Below are 18,491 nucleotides of genomic sequence, written 5' to 3' on the forward strand. Positions count from 1 at the left end.
AATATTGTAACATCTTAAACATTCCAGTATTTGGTCAAATATTGTTACAGGGTGTGACATTGACAATGTTTGCGACCTTGTTCAACCTCTGTTTAATAAGTGTAGGTAAAATAAATCCTCATGCCCCAGTTGATAACCCGAGATAAGCAGTTTATGCAGTGTAGGCCTAATGTATGCCATCATTCCAATTAAGCCTGTCAAAATAAAATTGCAATATTTAATCAGTTTTCAACGAATCTGTTGTAGCAATTATTGAGCAGTCCAGTCAGTTATGCAGTCTATCCCTAGAAGGAAGCGTCTGAACTGTTGCCTGGCAGAACACTGTATTGAGATTACCGCTTTTGGCAGTGTTGAATGTCAATTGCCAAATCACCAAAAGGGGCTCCCAACAGGTGTCAAGGAAAACGACCATGTAAGCTTAATTAAAAAGGTGCACTATCACACGTACACTATATGATTATAATGGGGAATATGGTAACAGTTCTTCATATTTAGGTTGATATGATAGGGAGGAGTGTTCCTTAAAGCAGGTCCCCACGCTATCGAAGCATTTGATCACAACTAAAACAAAATCATAATTCCCAGGGGGTCTGGTGGTGAATCCAAAGCAAGCAGGGTGCCCCACAGCGAAGTTCCCGCCTCATTATGTAACTCCTATCATAAATACAGACCTTAACTGGCACTTCCACAGTTTGTCAGGGAAAAGGGAAGAGTCAGATACACGGACGCAGCAATCCATCCTATTGGCAGTCAGAACATAATAGGACTTGCAGGCATCTCATAACGGTAAGTGCTAACGACTCTACGTCTCAAACGGGATTTTACACGGTGACCCTTCCCAGCAACAATTTGAAAGGTCTTTGAGGATCAAGCGTATTCGGTATTATTTACAATATTCCAGATTTGACAAGGACTATAAAAAACATCGCTGTAGTCTTTACGAATCAATCACTTTCTGAACCTCAGCAGTAAAGACGCGGGTATATTATAGTTGAATTATTTATTGATTCATTTTAACAACTTCTATTAGGCTAAAAGTTTCTCGAAGTCCAATAAATGTAGGTCTATCATTTTTCCCATGTGCGATTTCTTCATGTGGCCTAGAATATTCGTAACATCCCCGGCCCATACTGGTGTGAAAGGCTGTAGTAATCACTGCATATATATATTATTATTTTTTACCTCAGACGCGAAATGGACTTCGATCTGCCACCCACTTTTCCAGCCAGCGGTATCGCATGGGAGAGGGTCCTGCCGCCTCTTCTTCCCGGGCTGAACGGGACATTCGGGCTGTACTCATTCACGCCGTCGGAGCTGCTCACCCCAGTGACGGAGCAAACTGGCTCTGCACAGGTAGGTTTATTCCCGTTACACTGCACGCACGCAGTGTTCTAATTTCTCATTGATCAAACCATTTCTGGATTCATTTTTCATGACTTTGTTCTGTATCAATGAGGTAGCCTTGATTAATGAATTTTATCTGTTACTTTCTATATTCTACTGACACTTTAATGAATGCCCATTTACTGCAGGTGCTCTTGCCTTTATCATTTGAATGTAATTACATAAAAGTAGATTAAGCCAGCAGTAATAGAGTCAATTTGAGTAGTAATATTGGTATCTTCCCCTGTTGCCAGGTGTGTTGTGACCACAGTCGATTCACAGTTCAGGTTGATGTGAAACACTTCAACCCAAAGGAGCTCATGGTCAAGGTGACAGGAGACTTTGTGGAGGTCCAAGGGAAACACAAAGAGAAAAAAGTAAGCAACTACTGTGTTGCATGTATTATGCAAGAGTTCTCTGTTCATAATCACACTGCCATAGTGTGATGACAGACATTGAATATAGCCTGGTCGCTATGCAGTCTGTTTCTGCTTCAGACAACTACTGACCAAACAGACTGGAAACCAGGCCACTTGTTAGCCTGAAAACGAGCATTCCTCACTGACTGTGTTCACTATAACGTATGTTTGCAGGATGGGTCGGGGCTGGTGACGCGACAGTTTAACCGGCGCTACAGGATTCCAGAGGGAGTGGACTCCATGGCTCTGGAGTCAGGTGTGTCGCCTGAAGGCATCCTCATCATATCGGCCCCTATGCTGCAGGGGGAGAACTCCAGACACCTGTCCCACTCAGAATCATGAGCATACACACCATAAGAACAAACACACAATCAATAGGAACCAGTGTTGGGGGGGGGGGGGTAGTAGTAAACTACATGTAGTTCAACTAGTAATTCAAATACATTTTTCAGAAGCTTGGTGGCAGTTCATATCTGGTAGTTTGCTACACAGCAACAAAAAAAAGTAGTTAACTACTGGAACTACACACGACTTCTTTTGCAAATAGAAAACATGGGTGAAGTAGGCAATCATTTCCTTTCTTTTTCAGTATTACTCCTTTCTAATTCTCACTTGAAACAGTTGTTTAATATGCTAAATTACACATTCTGTTAACATCTTACTCCAGAGTGATCTGTTCTTGCAATTTGTAGTCTAACATTTCAGATTTAAAATAGTTTATCGCAAAGAAGTTTGCAATTTTTTAAATTAACTTTAGTTAAAGAAAATAAAAAAGTAGTTATGGGTAGCTTAACTTCTTCCAGTGTGAAGTAATTGGTAACTTGGTAAACTGTACACACACCAAATAAGGATAGAAGCAAAAATACAGGCACATTCTCCTCCAACAGACATATCAAACACTCACCAAGGAGCTGGTGCCTGCCTTTACCAAAACACCCATTAACTAAGCCGTCACAACATTAAAATTCCCTGCCCTCCCTCTCTGAGGTTTGTACATATTACCAGGACAGATCTCTCATTTAAAATCATCCCTCATCCTAAAGAATCCCATTTAACTCATCAATCTTAATATTTTTATGGAACCATTCATTGTAAATATGATATAAAACCATTGAAAATGTTGATTTGATTGTGTGGCGTGTCTAATGCCCTCTAAATCATGTGTAAAGGTTTTAACACTCAGATTATCAAGTATGTTCACAAAACCCAACAGTAAGGTTTTTGTATATTTAACTATTCATTGTAAAAAGATAATTTGTTAACAAAAATAAATGCACTATCTTTCGGTACAAAAATAAAAATGCTTTTGAATTGGTTGTTTTTGTTCCATGTGTGTGCTCACCACCAGTGATCACGCTTCCTGGAATTCATCCAACAGTAAGTCCACCTCGCTGAAAGAAAAAACATCTATTTTTAGAACATGTTCCAAGGTTGCTTCAACGCTTTGCATAGCCAAATATTATATCACTCTAGGATCCATATCTGTGTCTGCAATGAGAAAAAAAAATACAATTTTACTCCAAAGACAAAACAATCAGCATAACATCATGATTTAACAATACAGTGCATTCGGAAAGTATTCGGACCCCTTGACTTTTTCCACATTTTGTTATGTTACAGCTTTATTCTAAAAAAGATGAAATCGTTTTCTCCCCTCAATCTTCATACAATGCCCCATAATGACCAAGCAAAACAGTTTTTTTGAATTTTTTGCAATTGTATTACAAATAAAGAACTGAAATATGATATTTACATAAGTATTCAGAACTTTCCAGTTCTCTGCTGCCAATGACTGGAACGAACTACAAAAATCTCTGAAACTGGAGACACTTATCTCCCTCACTAGCTTTAAGCACCAGCTGTCAGAGCAGTTCACAGATTACTGCACCTGTACATAGCCCATCTATAATTTAGCCCAAACAACTCTTCCCCTACTGTATTTATTTATTTAGCTCCTTTGCACCCCATTATTTTTATTTCTACTTTGCACATTCTTCCACTGCAAATCTACCATTCCAGTGTTTTACTTGCTATATTGTATTTACTTCACCACCATGGCGTTTTTTTTGGCTTTACCTCCCTTCTCACCTCATTTGCTGACATTGTATATAGACTTCTACTGCATTATTGATTGTATGTTTGTTTTACTCCATGTGTAACTCTGTGTTGTTGTATGTGTCAAACTGCTTTGCTTTATCTTGGCCAGGTCGCAATTGTAAATGAGAACCTGTTCTCAACTTGCCTACCTGGTTAAATAAAGGTGAAATAAAATAAATAAAAACTTTGTTGAAGCACCTTTGGCAGCGATAACAACCTAGTCTTCTTGGGTATGATGCTACAAGCTTGGCACACCTGTATTTGGTGAGTTTCTCCCATTCTTCTCTGCAGATCCTCTCAAGCTCTGTCAGGTTGGATGGGGAGCATTGCTGCACTGCTTTTTTTCAGGTCTCTCCAGAGATGTTCGATCAGGTTCAAGTCCAGGCTCTGGCTGGGCCACCCAAGGACATTTAGAGACTTGTCCCGAAGTCACTCCTGCATTGTCTTGGCTGTGTGCTTAGGGTCATTGTCCTATTCTAAAAATCTGTTTTTGCTTTGTCATTATGGGATATTGTGTGTCGATTGACGCAAATGTTTATTTATTTATTTAATCCATTTTAGAATAAGGCTGTATACAGAGCCTTCAGAATGTATTAATACCCCTGGACTTATTCCACATGTTGTGTTACAGCCTGAATTCACAATTGATAAACTATTTTTTTCCTCAACCATCTATGTTTTTAGAAATTATTCCACATTTATTGAAAATGAAATACATAAATTTGTAGAAGCACCTTTGGCAGTGATTACAGCTGTGAATCTTTCTGGGTAAGTCTCTAAGAGCTTTTCACACCTGGATTGTGTAACATTTCCCCATTATTTGTTTCAAACTCTGTCAAATGGGTTGTTGATCATTGCGAGACAACCATTTTCAGGTCTTGCCATAGATTTTCAAGTAGATTTAATTAAAAACGGTTACTCAGCCACTCAGGAACATTGACTTTCTCCTTGGAAACCAACTCGTGTAGATTTGGCCTTATGTTTTAGGTTACAATCTTGCTGACAGGTGAATCAGCATACACATCACAGACAAACTGAAATGGTCCACCCACACAGATAGCGTCTCTTCAACCTCAGGAGGGTGAAGAAATTTGTCTCGTCACCGTAAACCCTTACAAACGTTTACAGATGCACAATCGAGAGCATCCTGTCGGGCCTGGTACGGCAACTGCTCTGCCCACAACCGTAAATTTTTCCAGCGGGTAGTGAGGTCTGCACAATGCATCACCGGGGACAAACTACCTGCCCTCCAGGACACCTACAGCACCCGATATCACAGGAAGGCCAAAAAGGATCAAGGACAACAACCACCCAAGCCACTGCCTGTTCACCCCACTATCACCCAGAAGGTGAGATCACTGCATCAAAGCTGGGACCTAGAGACTGAAAAACAGCTTCTATCTCAAGGCCATCAGACTGTTAAACAGCCATCACTAACAGAGTGGCTGCTGCCAACATAGACTCAAATCTCAAGCCACTTTAATAATTCATGTAATAAATGTATCATTTGTCACTTTAAACAATGTTTACATACCATACATTACTCATCTCATATGTATATACTGTACTCTAAACCATCTACTGCATCTTGCCTATGCCGCACGGCCATAGCTCATCCATATATTTATATGTACATATTCTTATTAATTCCTTTACACTTGTGTGTATACAAGGTACTTGTGAAATTGATAGATTACTTGTTAGCTATTACTGCACTGTCGGAACTAGAAGCACAAGCATGTCGCTACACTCGTAATAACATCTGCTCACCATGTGTATGTGACCAATAAAATTTGATTTGAATTCATCTCCCAGTGTCTGGTGGAAAATAGACTAAAGCATGTTTTCCTCTAGGATTTTGCCTGTGTTTAGCTCCATTCAGTTTCTTTTATCCTGAAAAACGACTCAGTTCTTAACAATTACAAGCATACCCATAACATAATGCAGCCACCACTATGCTTGACAATATGGAGAATGGCACTCAGTAATGTGTTGTATTTGCCCCAAACATTGCACTTTGTATTCAGGACAAAAATTACATTTCTTTGACACATTCTTTGCAGTTGTACTTTAATACCTTATTGCAAACATGATGTATGTTTTGGAATATTTTTATTCTGTACAGGCTTCCTTCTTTTCACTGTCATTTAGGTTAGTATTGTGGAGTAACTACAATGTGGTTGACCAATCCCCAGTTATTTCCTATCACAGCCATTAAACTCTAACTGTTTTAATGTCACCATTGGCCTCATGGTGAAATCCCTGAGCCAATGGATTCTCCTTCCTCTCCGGCAACTGAGTAAACAAGGACACCTGTATCTTTGTAGTGACTGGGTGTATTGATACACCATCCAAAGTGTAACTAATAACTTCACTATGCTCAAAGGGATACTCAATGTCTGCTTTTTTTCTTCCTCTTTGTTTACCCATCTACCAATATGTCCCCTTATTTGTGAGCCATTGGAAAACCTCCCTGGCCATTGTGGTTGAATCTGTTTGAAATTCACTGCTCAACTGAGGGACCTTAAAGATAATTGTATGTGTGGGGTATATAGATGAGGTAGTCATTCAGAAATCATGTTATACACTATTATTGCACACAGATTGAGACCATGCAACTTATTATGTGACTTGTTCAGCACATTTTTACTCCTGAATTTATTTAGGCTTGCCATAACAAAGGGGTTGAATACTTAACGCAAGACATTTTTCAGCTTTTAATTAATTTGTAACAATTTCTAATAACATAATTCCACGTTTGACACTATGGGGTATTGTGTAGGCCAGTGACAAAAAAAAATCTCTAATGAATCCATTTAAAATTCAGGCTTTAACACAAAATGTGGAAAAAAGTGAATAGTTTCTGAAGGCACTAATTACCCTGAAAATATATTAAGTTCATTATCTTAATGAGTAATGGAAAGGTCAATGAAATAAATGACGAAGGATGTACAGTATCTAGGGAACATATACCAGTTCTTTACCTGATTTGCTCCTTCACCCATCCTCTGCTACCTTAAGACATTCAGTAAGGGGTCGTCTTTAAACTCTTGCTCGTCTGAATCTTAAGGGGGAAAAATTACACAGTTAAAATGTCACTGTGCAGATAACAAAAGTAACTTTAGGAGCAGTTGATTGCATGACCGATTATTTTTGTTCTAACTTTAGTTACTTCCCAGCAAAGCTATGCCAGGTGTTCATAATATGTTATATTAGATCACATGTTAATTGTACAAAGGTATAAATAGCCAGAAATGTACACATGAACAAGAGCAAGGTGAAGTAAAAACCAATAACTGTCACTGGTCCACACCGTCAATGTACTCCTGTAACAGAAGACTATGGCATCACTCAATTGTTATGCTGCCCTATATAGTTAGCAAAAGACCCCTTTAGCATTTAGGGCAAAATCCTAACTTATTATTTAGAGTAAGTAATGCATGTGTAGAAATGAGATTTTCAGGAAAAAGTTTGTTTGGATTCAGTCCCGGTGGAACTTGAAAGGAGGCTATATATACACACACTGTATTATACGGCCAGAGTCTATTCCACCTCTGCTACCTAGAGAGTTAAGGTCAGCAGTCCCCACTGCACCAGACAGTCTCACCTTCAGCCTCCTGCAGCAGCTGAGCTACGACCTCCCGGGGCTGCTGTGCACTGGGAGGCAGGGCGGGGGACTGTGGGGGCGCATATCTGGGAGAGTCAGAGGACACAGGGGTTCTGGGCGGGTCCGGGAGTCCATGGTCGGTAACATTATCTCTGAAACTACCTGCCAAGGTAAATTAATATGCTTTACTCATCTAATATCTTTATCTAAATTAAACTAACCTGGATAAATTAATAAAGTAAATGAATATTATTGTAACAATGAAAAATTAATAACTGTCTTTCTTCAATGTATTAATGGCATCTAGCATCGGTGATGCTGATGACCCACGGTGTTAACTGACCTGTCCCAGGGTAATGTGTATGGGAGAGGGTGATGGAGCACGATCTCCAGGGCGGCCCTCTCTCACTACCCCTGGCCTGCTTTCCTGTTGCCCCCAGTCTCTGCTGGGCTCCTCTCTCCATGGGTTGACCCTGTCTTTACATCTGGTGCTGTGTTGGCTCACACTCCAATCTGTATAGCTGGGCCTCTCAGAATGGTCCGCATCACGAAGAGACAAGGCGGGCGGTGGTGAAGAGGACTCATGTTTACTAGTGGGCTCCCCAGTGGAGGTGTCTGTGGATCTGAACTGGGCTTTGGGCTGCCTGATGGTCCGGTCGGCCCTAGAGACCTCCTATTTGGGCTCCTCTGGTGGCTGGGTGGAGGGGAGAGGCACTGAGCGGTATAAGGAAGGATGTCACAGAGGAGTTGCATGTGGGGACAGACCGGGGTATCCGGCTGCAACTTGGAGACGGGGAGGGCAGCTGCAGGGGAGAATGGTCCATGGGGGACACTGGTCTCCTGGGGGGCTGGGGTGAAGGAGCGGGTAACTATATGAGTGGAATATGCAGGGTGGGGATTCCGCTGTACCTAACGAAGGGAAATAAATCAAATTATCTGTGATTAGCTAAATGCATTGGAAAATACTACCACACAATAGCAGACATTTCAAATTGACTTCGAAACATATTTCTAATAGCAGGTGTAGTAGACTGGAGGGTAAGTACCTTGTGTGCCTGCCAGCTGACAGAGTGCTGATGAAGGGTGTGAACCTGATGTGGGTGTGACCACTGACTGGCCTTCTCCATCTTCCTCCTCAGGCGCCACTGAAACAGGATGTCCCCCTCTGGGCGTGTGCATGGGTCAGGGGGACCAACCACAGACAGTTTGGGCACGGTTCCAAAATAGAGGTCTGCTGAGCTTAGGTTCCCCACAACTTGAGGAAGCGGTTGCACAAGAAGAGTTATTGTAATATGTGTGAGAATAAAGAAAGTTGCAAAAGGAAACTAAATGGTGACCATGAGAAATGAGGGAGGTGGCAAGAGCACAGAATAACAGTTTGAAAGTTTGAAAAAGCAATATAATGTGGTTGAGACCAGGGAAATTCATGCAAATCAGATGTTTTGAACTTCCCACCCACATGACTCACCAGTGGTTGAGCTGATAAGACTGGTAATTATAGGCCTTCGGACTGGCTCATCTATGCTCACAGAGGAGGACAAATTGGAGCAGCCCAGGCCCTCAGAGCTGATGGGAATAAGATCCACTACTGAGTGAGAGCTCACTGAAAACATTTTTAAAAAATGTAAGATTAATCCAATTCTCCACATTGCAACTGACTGAATTACATTTAATTGACCTCAACCCTGCTCAGTGTATTCTATTCCTCCCAGCATATCCACCTTCTGTGTAGCAGTCTACTGGCCTTCTCCTGTAGATGCAGTATCTCAGAGTCTCCAAGGTCACCGTGAGAGGAGTCTGACAGGCCCTGCCAGGGCATCAGAAAGAGAGGCCAGTGAGTGCATCAGAGGCATCATCTCCTGTCACCATTTCTATCACCAACATTCTAGAACATTCACAATGTTGCGTAACTGTGAGCCCTCAGCGGGTTTCGTTTTGAAAACGCTTTATGGATCAGTTCTATAAAAGCTCACGTCAGTTGCATAGAGTTTAGCTCATTCCCTCAGGGATATGCAGCAAGCTGGATATGGAGCGGTGTTTTGACCAGAAGGGGTATCAACAAAGGCATAAAACACAGTTGCATAATCAAAGGGAACAGCTTCTAACTAGTTCATATAAACACATTGGTTGGGCAGGACATGTCGTCTGGTGTTGGTATGCAAATATTTATGAGGAGAGGCACTCTGCATGGGTAGTCTTTCTTCCAATAGTTCTCAACCATTCTGGCTCTTGCACACTTGACAGCATTACATAAACCTATCCAATACATCTCAAACACAAACTCTTACAATGCTGTACCGATTAACACCACTAGATAGCTACACTGACCCCACCAATTCAATGTACACTTGTAACAACAAGGTTCATCACACACCATGGCACTAAGATCAAGGAGTCCCCTGCATGGGGAGAGGGTGGTGCCATGTCAAAACTACCCAACTGGACTGAGGGTGGTGGCTGAGTCTTTTCTAAGGGAAAGGCCTGTGTACATAAAGAAATAGGGAATTAATTGTATTTGACTGTTTATACACACAGCATATTTATTTATATACTGGATTCTTGATATATCTCACTAATATATCTACTGCTGTACATATTCATCCAGTGTATAGATTTCATTTTGATGGTGCTATTTGGGTTGTTAGATGGATTTGTCCTTACATTCTTGATTTCTTTCCTTAAAAAAAAATGTTTTAATTGTTTGACATTTTACTGCATTGTTAGGAGCTAGTAACATAAGATTTTTGCTGCACCCGCTATAACACCTGCTAAACTGTGTACATGACCAATAAACTTTGATTTGAAATGGAGAGCAGAGCAAGACAGTTGGTCAAATGCATCACAACGGTCACTAGATTCATTGTTTTATCGAGCCAGTAAAACTTTTAATGAGTTTCAATGAGATGTAAAGAACAATGAATGAGCCAAGTGAAGTACCTTTGTCAGTGGTTTGAGTGGGTGTAGAACTGGAGGGTAGAGGGGAGGAGGACAGCCACCAAAAAGGCTGCTGGCCCTCTCCCACCATTGCCCGACATCTGCAGACGTTCCTCTCGACTCTGCGGCCTTCCGTGATGAAAGCGTTCAATGTTTCTGGAAATAGGAATTATTGTAGTTACTAATGAGACATGTAAAGGGCATAACACCATAAAGCAATACAAAAATCCTATATTCGTCACTTGCAAGCTTATTGTGGATATCATTATACACACTAAAATGAAGACATACATGAGGATGCAGGGTCACAAATGCTGTATGACACATCACAAATAAAACAAATTACCATCATGTAATTCTAGAAATAGTATTAAGCATACTTTGCCAACACTGAATCTTCCTGCTCTCCTCCCCCAGTGGAAACCTGGGACTTTCCCAATGTTGGGTCCCGTGTCAGTGTGTCTGTGTTCGGGGAGGCGGCAGTGTAGGCCGGGGAGGACACAAGATCAGTGGAGGGCCAGGACTCTTAAAAACTAGGCTGGGCCTAGTGGCAGGAGGAGGACAGAGGACAAAGTGATTGGCTGCCCCAAGGAAGCACGGGTCCTCTGGGCTCAGTGAGTGTGTCTGGAGAGAAGGAGGGCTGGACAGCTGGGCGATGCCAACAGGGTTCATGGTCTAAGACAAACCAGGAAAAAAGTTTGTTTGATCAGGAGACTATACTGACAACACATGTATTTACTGTATTGGAGTATGTGTATTTGGAAAAGACCCCGACAGCCCCATATTTCAGTTCTTACGGTTTTCCTCTGTTGCTTTGGAAGCTTCTTGGTGCGTGATGGGTTGTAAAATGTGTTTTTCCAAGAGGTGGGTCTGGCGGAAAGGGATTGTTCCTTGTGAACGGAGCAGCACCACTAAGAGATCAAGAGAGACAAAAAATGACCATTTTCATTGTGGTAAAAAAACACATCGTTCTGGTTTTGAAAACGTTAGTTCTGCATTCATTTTTATTTGTTCCACGTCTCACCTGGATTTCATGTTGACAGTACCACCGGCACCAACTCACACAATGGGCAGCGAAGTGTTATAGCCCACATGTAGACTACTCTTTGCAATAATCATAGGATGAGACAGTGTTAAAGTGTGTGTCAGGTAAATAGCTAGCACACATGCATTTGATTTAACAAGAGAGTGAAAAGAGCTAGCTGGCACTGCAAAACGTTTTCCCTGTAAATTAGCTAGCTAACAGCATTGCAGTTTAAAACTAGTTTGTTCATTTAGAAAGGCTAGATCACTGACACCGATAACGTATTAACTTTTTTTAAAGCATAGCGTACTTTCCATGTAAATGTTAGCATCTCGATGTGATCACTGCCTGGGTTGATTCATTGAAAAAAAGCACTGTGCCTTCGGCTAAATAAAACGGCTAAATAAAATAGTTAGATTAGGAAAATATGCATAGTCTAGACAATTAGTTCTACTTTTCTAAATGTTACATTCCTCGTATGATAACTTTTTATTCAATTATTTGACAGATTCGATAATGTTGAGTTGATCTTTTCCGAGAACATCATTATCGACAACAATCGATTCTGGCCAATCTACAGAAAGTTGGTAAGTGACAGACATCGATCTGGACCAATGAAAGTCGTGTTGTCGACTCCGCATTGACCAACCAGCAGAAAGGAAACGACCTGCGCGCGGAAGAGGAAAGTCTACTGAAACAAATCCGACCGCCGCGCTAACCAGGCAGCTAGCTAGCGAGTTGTTGGAGGGTAACAAAACTACGTTCTATGTATAGATACGTGGCCTTTAGACATGAATTCAACAATAATGTTCTGCTGATGAAAAGTGATGTATCAAATAGACACAAGTCGAATAATGCGGCTACACACGCGTATTCAAGAAAAGACTGCTTCAATTAGCTAACGTTAACTAGCTACTTGGGTTCGGTATCCAGGCACAACAACAGTGTCCCCTTGAGTCATTTAACGTTAATATCTAGAAACATTTTTAATCAGTGTTTCCCCTTATATAATCAATTTAGCAAGCTTGTCGTTGTAGCTAGCTACCAACTAACTTGTATTTTATCTTTGTTTTGGGGATTTCTGAATGTCAGTGTGAACGGGTAGATCATGCATCACGTCAAGATCAAGACTGAGAAGCCAGGTGAGAGCTTGAACATTTCAAAACCAAAAACCCATTCAGCTGACGATACAGTGGTACCTAACACTATCTACTGGAATTATTATATCTCTCCTAAGTAAAGTCGACTGTTTATTTATATATGACAGATGCAGAGGGGAGTGGTGCACGCAGCCGACTAGACGCAGTATTACAGGGGCTGGTAGAGAAGAGTGACAGTGAGAGGTTGGTGTTTTTATTTTATTTGTGAAGATGCAGTACATTAACTGGCTTGACATTGAAACGTACAGCTTCAGGAACTTTTCATTTTCCTCTAATCAAGCGTAGGTGATGGGAAATGCTGTTTTTGCTGTTTTACAGGGAGCAAAATGAAGACGAGACAAAGATGGCAGAAGAGTCTCTGAGCAAGTATGGCCATTTTTTTATTTTATCTTTTTTTTTATATTAAAAGAAGTATGCTATTTAGACTTACTCAATAGCCTATTGTGGTTCCGTTAGTCCCACTACTTCTGTAGTAATTCCGATTGCCTATTTCTTCCATAGGGATGTGTCTCCATCTTCTGCTGGGAAGCGGTAAGCCTTATTTGATTTGTTTTAAACACATCTGACTGTGTGGCTGTTAGACTCTGAAAGGCCTTGACCTGTCCCCTTTCCCTTGTTGTTGATGTCATAGGCCATCGTCACGGTTTCCACAGCACCGGAGAAAGAAACGGAAAGAGATGGATGATAGCTTAACAGAGAGCAACCAACATAAACAAAGTAAGTCTGCTGCAGATGTCAATCCCCTGCCAAACACAGATAGTTGGACTTTTAAAAACCTTTTGTCTCTCACTCACTGACTCTACCGTTCAAGCTCTAGATATTCACCTACATATACAATCATTTGTTCTCCTCCCTCTCTGCTAGATGCCTACATTATCAAGTTGTTTGACCGCAGTGTGGACCTGGCCCAGTACACCACCAGTACCCCACTTTACCCCATTTGCAGGGCCTGGATGAGGAACAACCCGGCAGTGAGAGAGAGAGCTGCATCCCCAAGCCCCCCACACAGCATGGGGGAAGAGGAGGTAAGTTCACACCCAAAAAGCAGGACAAAGATGCCCACAATGTGGGCATAAATATATATATTTTTCAATGGAGCTCTCTGTTCAGTATTTGTTTTCACCTGCATCTTACCAGGCTGCAGACATGCTCAATGGTAAGGGACAAAATGTGTATCGCCTCCCTCCGCCCCTCACCTGTCCTCTCAACTCTTCTGGAGATCCTGTCAATCTGAGGATCCCATCCACAGAAAAGCCTATCGTTAGCAAGGTACTGTATAACATCTGCTACGCCTAGCCATCACTTTCATATTTGCCACAGTAAAACGGTTGATTGTTTCAATCTGTCTGTCTTTGTCACCAGTCTACAGATACAGCTCTTGTGTCTGGTCCCCTCATATACAACCACATAGAACGCTGGAAAAAGATAAGGCAAAAGTAAGTCCAAGGCATCTAAATAATCACAAAAGCTAACTTAGTTGACATGGATAGATTGGGGAGTCGAATATCAACTATTGATCCGAATGTAATCTTGATTGGAAAAAAAGTTGATACAAATTCTGTCAGTAAACATTGTTTATCTAGCTGCGATCAATCTTAATATACATAACTGTGTTCAGATGGAAAGAAGCGTCCAACAAGAATCAGCTGAGGTATAGCGAGAGCATCAAGATCCTGAAAGAGATGAAGGAAATGTACGACCGCTAGCTGGGAATCCTCCAGGTAGTATCCCACAGCAGAGGGAAGAGAAAAGAATAGAGCAGGTAGGAGCTACGAGGAAGTCATCTACCCCAGGACGCTGCCCTAGTCCTCTACCCAAGGAGGCCATTGCGTGTGACAATGTCAGAGGAGCCTCATGGAGCCCATTTTTACCATATACTGCCACATTTAAGGACCCAAAGTCCTCGTTTTGAAAATGTAGCAATACTTTCAGCAAGTTGATGCTTCTGGTGGGCCCAAGTTCACCTGTGACTGGTGTATTGGGATTCTTGGATAATAATTACATTAATGTTTTTTGTCATATTACAGAATATCTGGTAATGCATTATATAGTCTGTTGTCGATCCCACAATGTGTCATGAAAAGTTTGTAAACAGGTTAAGTAGTGTACAACATTTGTCTAAATTCTGGGATACTCTAAATCAATTCCAATGGTAAATATTAAGTCTCACACATGTCTCCCTAATTTAAAGTAAGTAAACTGTGTAAAAAAGTTATAAAGTATTGAGCTATTGTAATTTATTTATCGCTATAATAAATCTACCAGAGTGCTGTTTTTACAGTTGATTGATTTCTCCACAGCAGTTATTTTGGGATTTTTCCAGAGGGATCTTGTCATCTGCAGGTCAGAAACACAGTCCACATGGATGAAATAGGTCCAAGATATTGATCACATACAGCCAATAAATGTTCAGTTTGTTTTGGATCACAAAGGAATGTCGTCTGAAGTTAAACCTTTATCTGACCAAAGAAAAACACTTACGAAGAGTCCTTTTAGGAGTCAACTCTTTTATATTAGCTACAAGCAAAATATAAACACAGAAATTAATAAATGACCGTAAGAGTAAAAAAAAATATTTAAAAAATTGATACCGAAATACCTTCAGTTAATAGATCCGTCTGGTCGAACAGTCTTGTAAGATTTTGAAATTAGAGGTTTAGGAGTGTTACTGTCTATTTGTGTATGATAATGTCCCCATTTCCCTATAACGTCAACATAGCATCCCCATAATTTCCCCATAACATCAAAATAAGGTCCCCGTAACTTCAACATAACATCACTATAACATTAGAAGTTAAATCCGGTAACTGCATTTGCGTTACTTGCACTTTTGAGGTTTTAGGCTGGGTATCTGTAAAGCACATTGTGACAACTGATGTAAAAAGGGCTTTATAAAAGACATTTGATTGATTTGATTAATACCACCATGAAAGCCACAATGACCACAACTACTGACCATTTCAAGTCTCATAACTACAGTATAGATACAGTGATATTGTAATACAGATGTACTAGCCCTGTCTTTTGCAGACATCTCACACCTCGGTTTCCACTTTACCATCAGACTGGTCACCAGTGAGTCGTAAATGTCCTTCTCTGGAGTCAGAGACTTAGACTTAACGGGAGAGATGGGAGCGCATTGATGACACAAAGTTCATCCCCTGGTCCTCTGGAAAAGCGTTCTCGAATACCACCAGCACAGACTGACGCAGCTTCTTCTGGAACTCATCACACATGAAGACGTACAGGATGGGGTTCAGGCAGCAGTTGAGGAAGGCCAGGCTAGTGGACAGGGGAATTCCAATATGCACGACCAGGTTGAGGCCTGGGCTGCCATTTATCATGATGTCCAGAAACTGCAAGACGTGGAAGGGCATCCAGCAGATGAAAAAGGCCAGGACAACAGAGACGATCCGGAGGGATCTGCACGTTTTTCCTCTCTTAAGGCGATTGGTGCGTATCCATATGGCAATGTACGACGCTATGGTGACCAGGAATGGGATGAGAAAGCCCAGCAGGAAGCGGAACACAACCATGTTCCTGTAGGTGGAGGAATCATGGGAAAATGAATAACCACACATTGTCCTATTACCATAGTGCATGATCTGCCGAAAGATGGTGAACGGGAGGCTGCAGACCAATGAGGCTAACCAGATCCCCACACAGATGACCTCGGCCCTGCATGGCGTGCACTTGTTATGGGCCCACACAACCACCCACATGGACAGACAGCGGTCCAGACTGATGGCCGCCAGGAGGAAGATGCTGGCAGACATGTTGAAGGTTCCATTTTGGTAATTTGTTAGCCCAGTTTTTATACATTTCCCACCTATGACCAGGTAGGACTTGAAACAAATAGTCATTAGATTTATAGAGGAAATTTAGAACAGGACTTCGCCTTCATATGGTCTTTATTCACACAATGCAACAATTCTAATGCATATGAGTTTCTAAAAAAGTATGAGTAAAGCAACTGACAATTTGAGATGACATTAGGAATTGCATGTTTGTCATGAAACTACTTCTACAAATGAAGCATAAGTCTGAATGAAAAGTTAAAGCATCTGAGGTCAGAGATCATAAGGGTAGAAAATAAGACGAAAGCGTCTTACCCATTTCCATCCTATTCTCTATAGCAATGAATATCATCCACTCTCTCCCACCACAAAGGAAACAGCTCTCTCTCGCGTGCGCGCTGTTGCACTCTTCCTCCCTCCCTTTCTCTCCAAACATCCTCTAAGTTTAAAGTGCCTTTAGTCCGTATTTAGTCAGCCACCAACTGTGCAAGTTCTCCCACTTTAAAAATATGAGAGGCCTGTAATTTTCATCACAGGTACACTTCATCTATGACAGACAAAATGAGGAAAAAAATCCAGAAAATCACATTGTAGTATTTTTAATTAATTAATTTGCAAATTATGGTGGAAAATAAGTATTTGGTCACTTACAAACAAGCAAGATTTCTGGCTCTCACAGACCTGTAACTTCTTCTTTAAGAGGCTCCTCTGTTCTCCACTCATTACCTGTATTAATGGCACCTGTTTGAACTTGTTATCAGTATAAAAGACACCTGTCCACAACCTCAAACGGTCACACTCCAAACTCCACTATGGCCAAGACCAAAGAGCTGTCAAAGGACACCAGAAACAAAATTGTAGACCTGCACCAGGCTGGGAAGACTGAATCTGCAATACGTAAGCAGCTTGGTTTGAAGAAATCAACTGTGGGAGCAATTATTAGGAAATGGAAGACCTACAAGACCACTGATAATCTCCCTCGATCTGGGGCTCCGCGCAAGATCTCACCCCGTGGGGTCAAAATGATCACAAGAACGGTGAGCAAAAATCCCAGAACCCCACGGGGGGACCTAGTGAATGACCTGCAGAGAGCTGGGACCAAAGTAACAAAGCCGACCATCAGTAACACACTACGCCGCCAGGGACTCAAATCCTGCAGTGCCAGACGTGTCCCCCTGCTTAAGCCAGTACATGTCCAGGCTCGTCTGAAGTTTGCTAGAGAGCATTTGGATGATCCAGAAGAAGATTGGGAGAATGTCATATGGTCAGATGAAACCAAAATATAACTTTTTGGTAAAAACTTGTCGTGTTTGGAGGACAAAGAATGCTGAGTTGCATCCAAAGAACACCATACCTACTGTGAAGCATGGGGGTGGAAACATCATGCTTTGGGGCTGTTTTTCTGCAAAGGGACCAGGACGACTGATCCGTGTAAAGGAAAGAATGAATGGGGCCATGTATCGTGAAAACCTCCTTCCATCAGCAAGGGCATTGAAGATGAAACACGGCTGGGTCTTTCAGCATGACAATGATCCCAAACACACCGCCCAGGCAAAAAAAAGGGGTGGCTTCGTAAGAAGCATTTCAAGGTCCTGGAGTGGCCAAGCCAGTCTCCAGATCTCAACCCAATAGAAAATCTTTGGAGGGAGTTCAAAGTCTGTGTTGCCCAGCAACAGCCCCAAAACATCACTGCCCTAGAGGAGATCTGCATGGAGGAATGGGCCAAAATACCAGCAACAGTGTGTGAAAACCTTGTGAAGACTTACAGAAGACGTTTGACCTCTGTCATTGCCAACAAAGGGTATATAACAAAGTATTGATAAACTTTTGTTATTGACCAAATGCTTAAATTCATAAATTCTACAATGTGATTTTCTGGATTTTTTTCTTTCTAATTTTGTCCGTTATAGTTAGTGTACCTATGATGAAAATTACAGGCCTCTCATCTTTTTAAGTGGGAGAACTTGCACAATTGGTGGCTGACTAAATACTTTTTTGCCCCACCGTATGCCATATCTAAATCTGGCTTCTTTGGAAAAAGTAAAGAGACCCTAATAGAAAAGTTACTCA

At 41.5% G+C, this 18,491-nt stretch overlaps 4 protein-coding genes across 9 annotated transcripts; 2 read left to right on the forward strand and 2 right to left on the reverse strand.

Annotated features, from left to right (window-relative positions):
• Window positions 1–203: 203 nt before the first annotated feature.
• Window positions 204–10,585, reverse strand: LOC123998023. The gene is made up of 9 exons (XM_046302838.1): window positions 10,444–10,585; window positions 9,881–9,987; window positions 9,228–9,313; window positions 8,975–9,109; window positions 8,553–8,761; window positions 7,850–8,415; window positions 7,507–7,668; window positions 6,884–6,963; window positions 204–3,193 (listed from the first exon to the last, which is right to left on the reverse strand). Exons 2-6 carry the CDS (start codon window positions 9,928–9,930, stop codon window positions 8,008–8,010), a joined length of 888 nt encoding a protein of 295 aa, XP_046158794.1. The 5' UTR covers window positions 9,931–9,987; window positions 10,444–10,585; the 3' UTR covers window positions 204–3,193; window positions 6,884–6,963; window positions 7,507–7,668; window positions 7,850–8,007.
• On the forward strand, window positions 644–2,559 carry LOC123998024 (alpha-crystallin B chain-like). Of its 4 annotated transcripts, none has more exons than XM_046302840.1 (4): window positions 644–786; window positions 1,188–1,353; window positions 1,638–1,760; window positions 1,977–2,559. In XM_046302840.1, exons 2-4 carry the CDS (start codon window positions 1,195–1,197, stop codon window positions 2,142–2,144), a joined length of 450 nt encoding a protein of 149 aa, XP_046158796.1. In that variant the 5' UTR covers window positions 644–786; window positions 1,188–1,194; the 3' UTR covers window positions 2,145–2,559. The 4 variants fall into 4 exon arrangements, with proteins under 4 accessions (XP_046158796.1, XP_046158798.1, XP_046158797.1 ...); XM_046302842.1 differs by lacking the exon at window positions 644–786 and adding an exon at window positions 802–880; XM_046302841.1 differs by lacking the exon at window positions 644–786 and adding an exon at window positions 839–980.
• A 1,535-nt stretch (window positions 10,586–12,120) lies between the features above and the next one.
• LOC123998020 (protein lin-37 homolog) lies at window positions 12,121–14,909 on the forward strand. Of its 3 annotated transcripts, none has more exons than XM_046302834.1 (10): window positions 12,121–12,212; window positions 12,557–12,606; window positions 12,732–12,807; window positions 12,943–12,990; window positions 13,126–13,155; window positions 13,256–13,341; window positions 13,489–13,649; window positions 13,762–13,893; window positions 13,987–14,060; window positions 14,243–14,909. In XM_046302834.1, the coding sequence occupies exons 2-10, from the start codon at window positions 12,573–12,575 to the stop codon at window positions 14,328–14,330; spliced, it is 729 nt and encodes a 242-aa protein (XP_046158790.1). In that variant the 5' UTR covers window positions 12,121–12,212; window positions 12,557–12,572; the 3' UTR covers window positions 14,331–14,909. The 3 variants fall into 3 exon arrangements, with proteins under 3 accessions (XP_046158790.1, XP_046158791.1, XP_046158792.1); XM_046302835.1 differs by lacking the exon at window positions 12,121–12,212 and adding an exon at window positions 12,220–12,384; XM_046302836.1 differs by lacking the exon at window positions 12,121–12,212 and having other exon boundaries at window positions 12,220–12,606; window positions 12,910–12,990.
• Window positions 14,910–15,659: 750 nt separating this feature from the next.
• On the reverse strand, window positions 15,660–16,400 carry LOC123997324 (C3a anaphylatoxin chemotactic receptor-like). Its single transcript, XM_046301464.1, is given in 1 exon segment — window positions 15,660–16,400. A coding segment is annotated over 1 exon segment (741 nt).
• Between the last annotated feature and the right edge of the window lie 2,091 nt (window positions 16,401–18,491).

Source organism: Oncorhynchus gorbuscha, linkage group LG15 (genome assembly GCF_021184085.1).
Source record: "Oncorhynchus gorbuscha isolate QuinsamMale2020 ecotype Even-year linkage group LG15, OgorEven_v1.0, whole genome shotgun sequence".
Taxonomy (NCBI): Eukaryota; Metazoa; Chordata; class Actinopteri; order Salmoniformes; family Salmonidae; genus Oncorhynchus; species Oncorhynchus gorbuscha.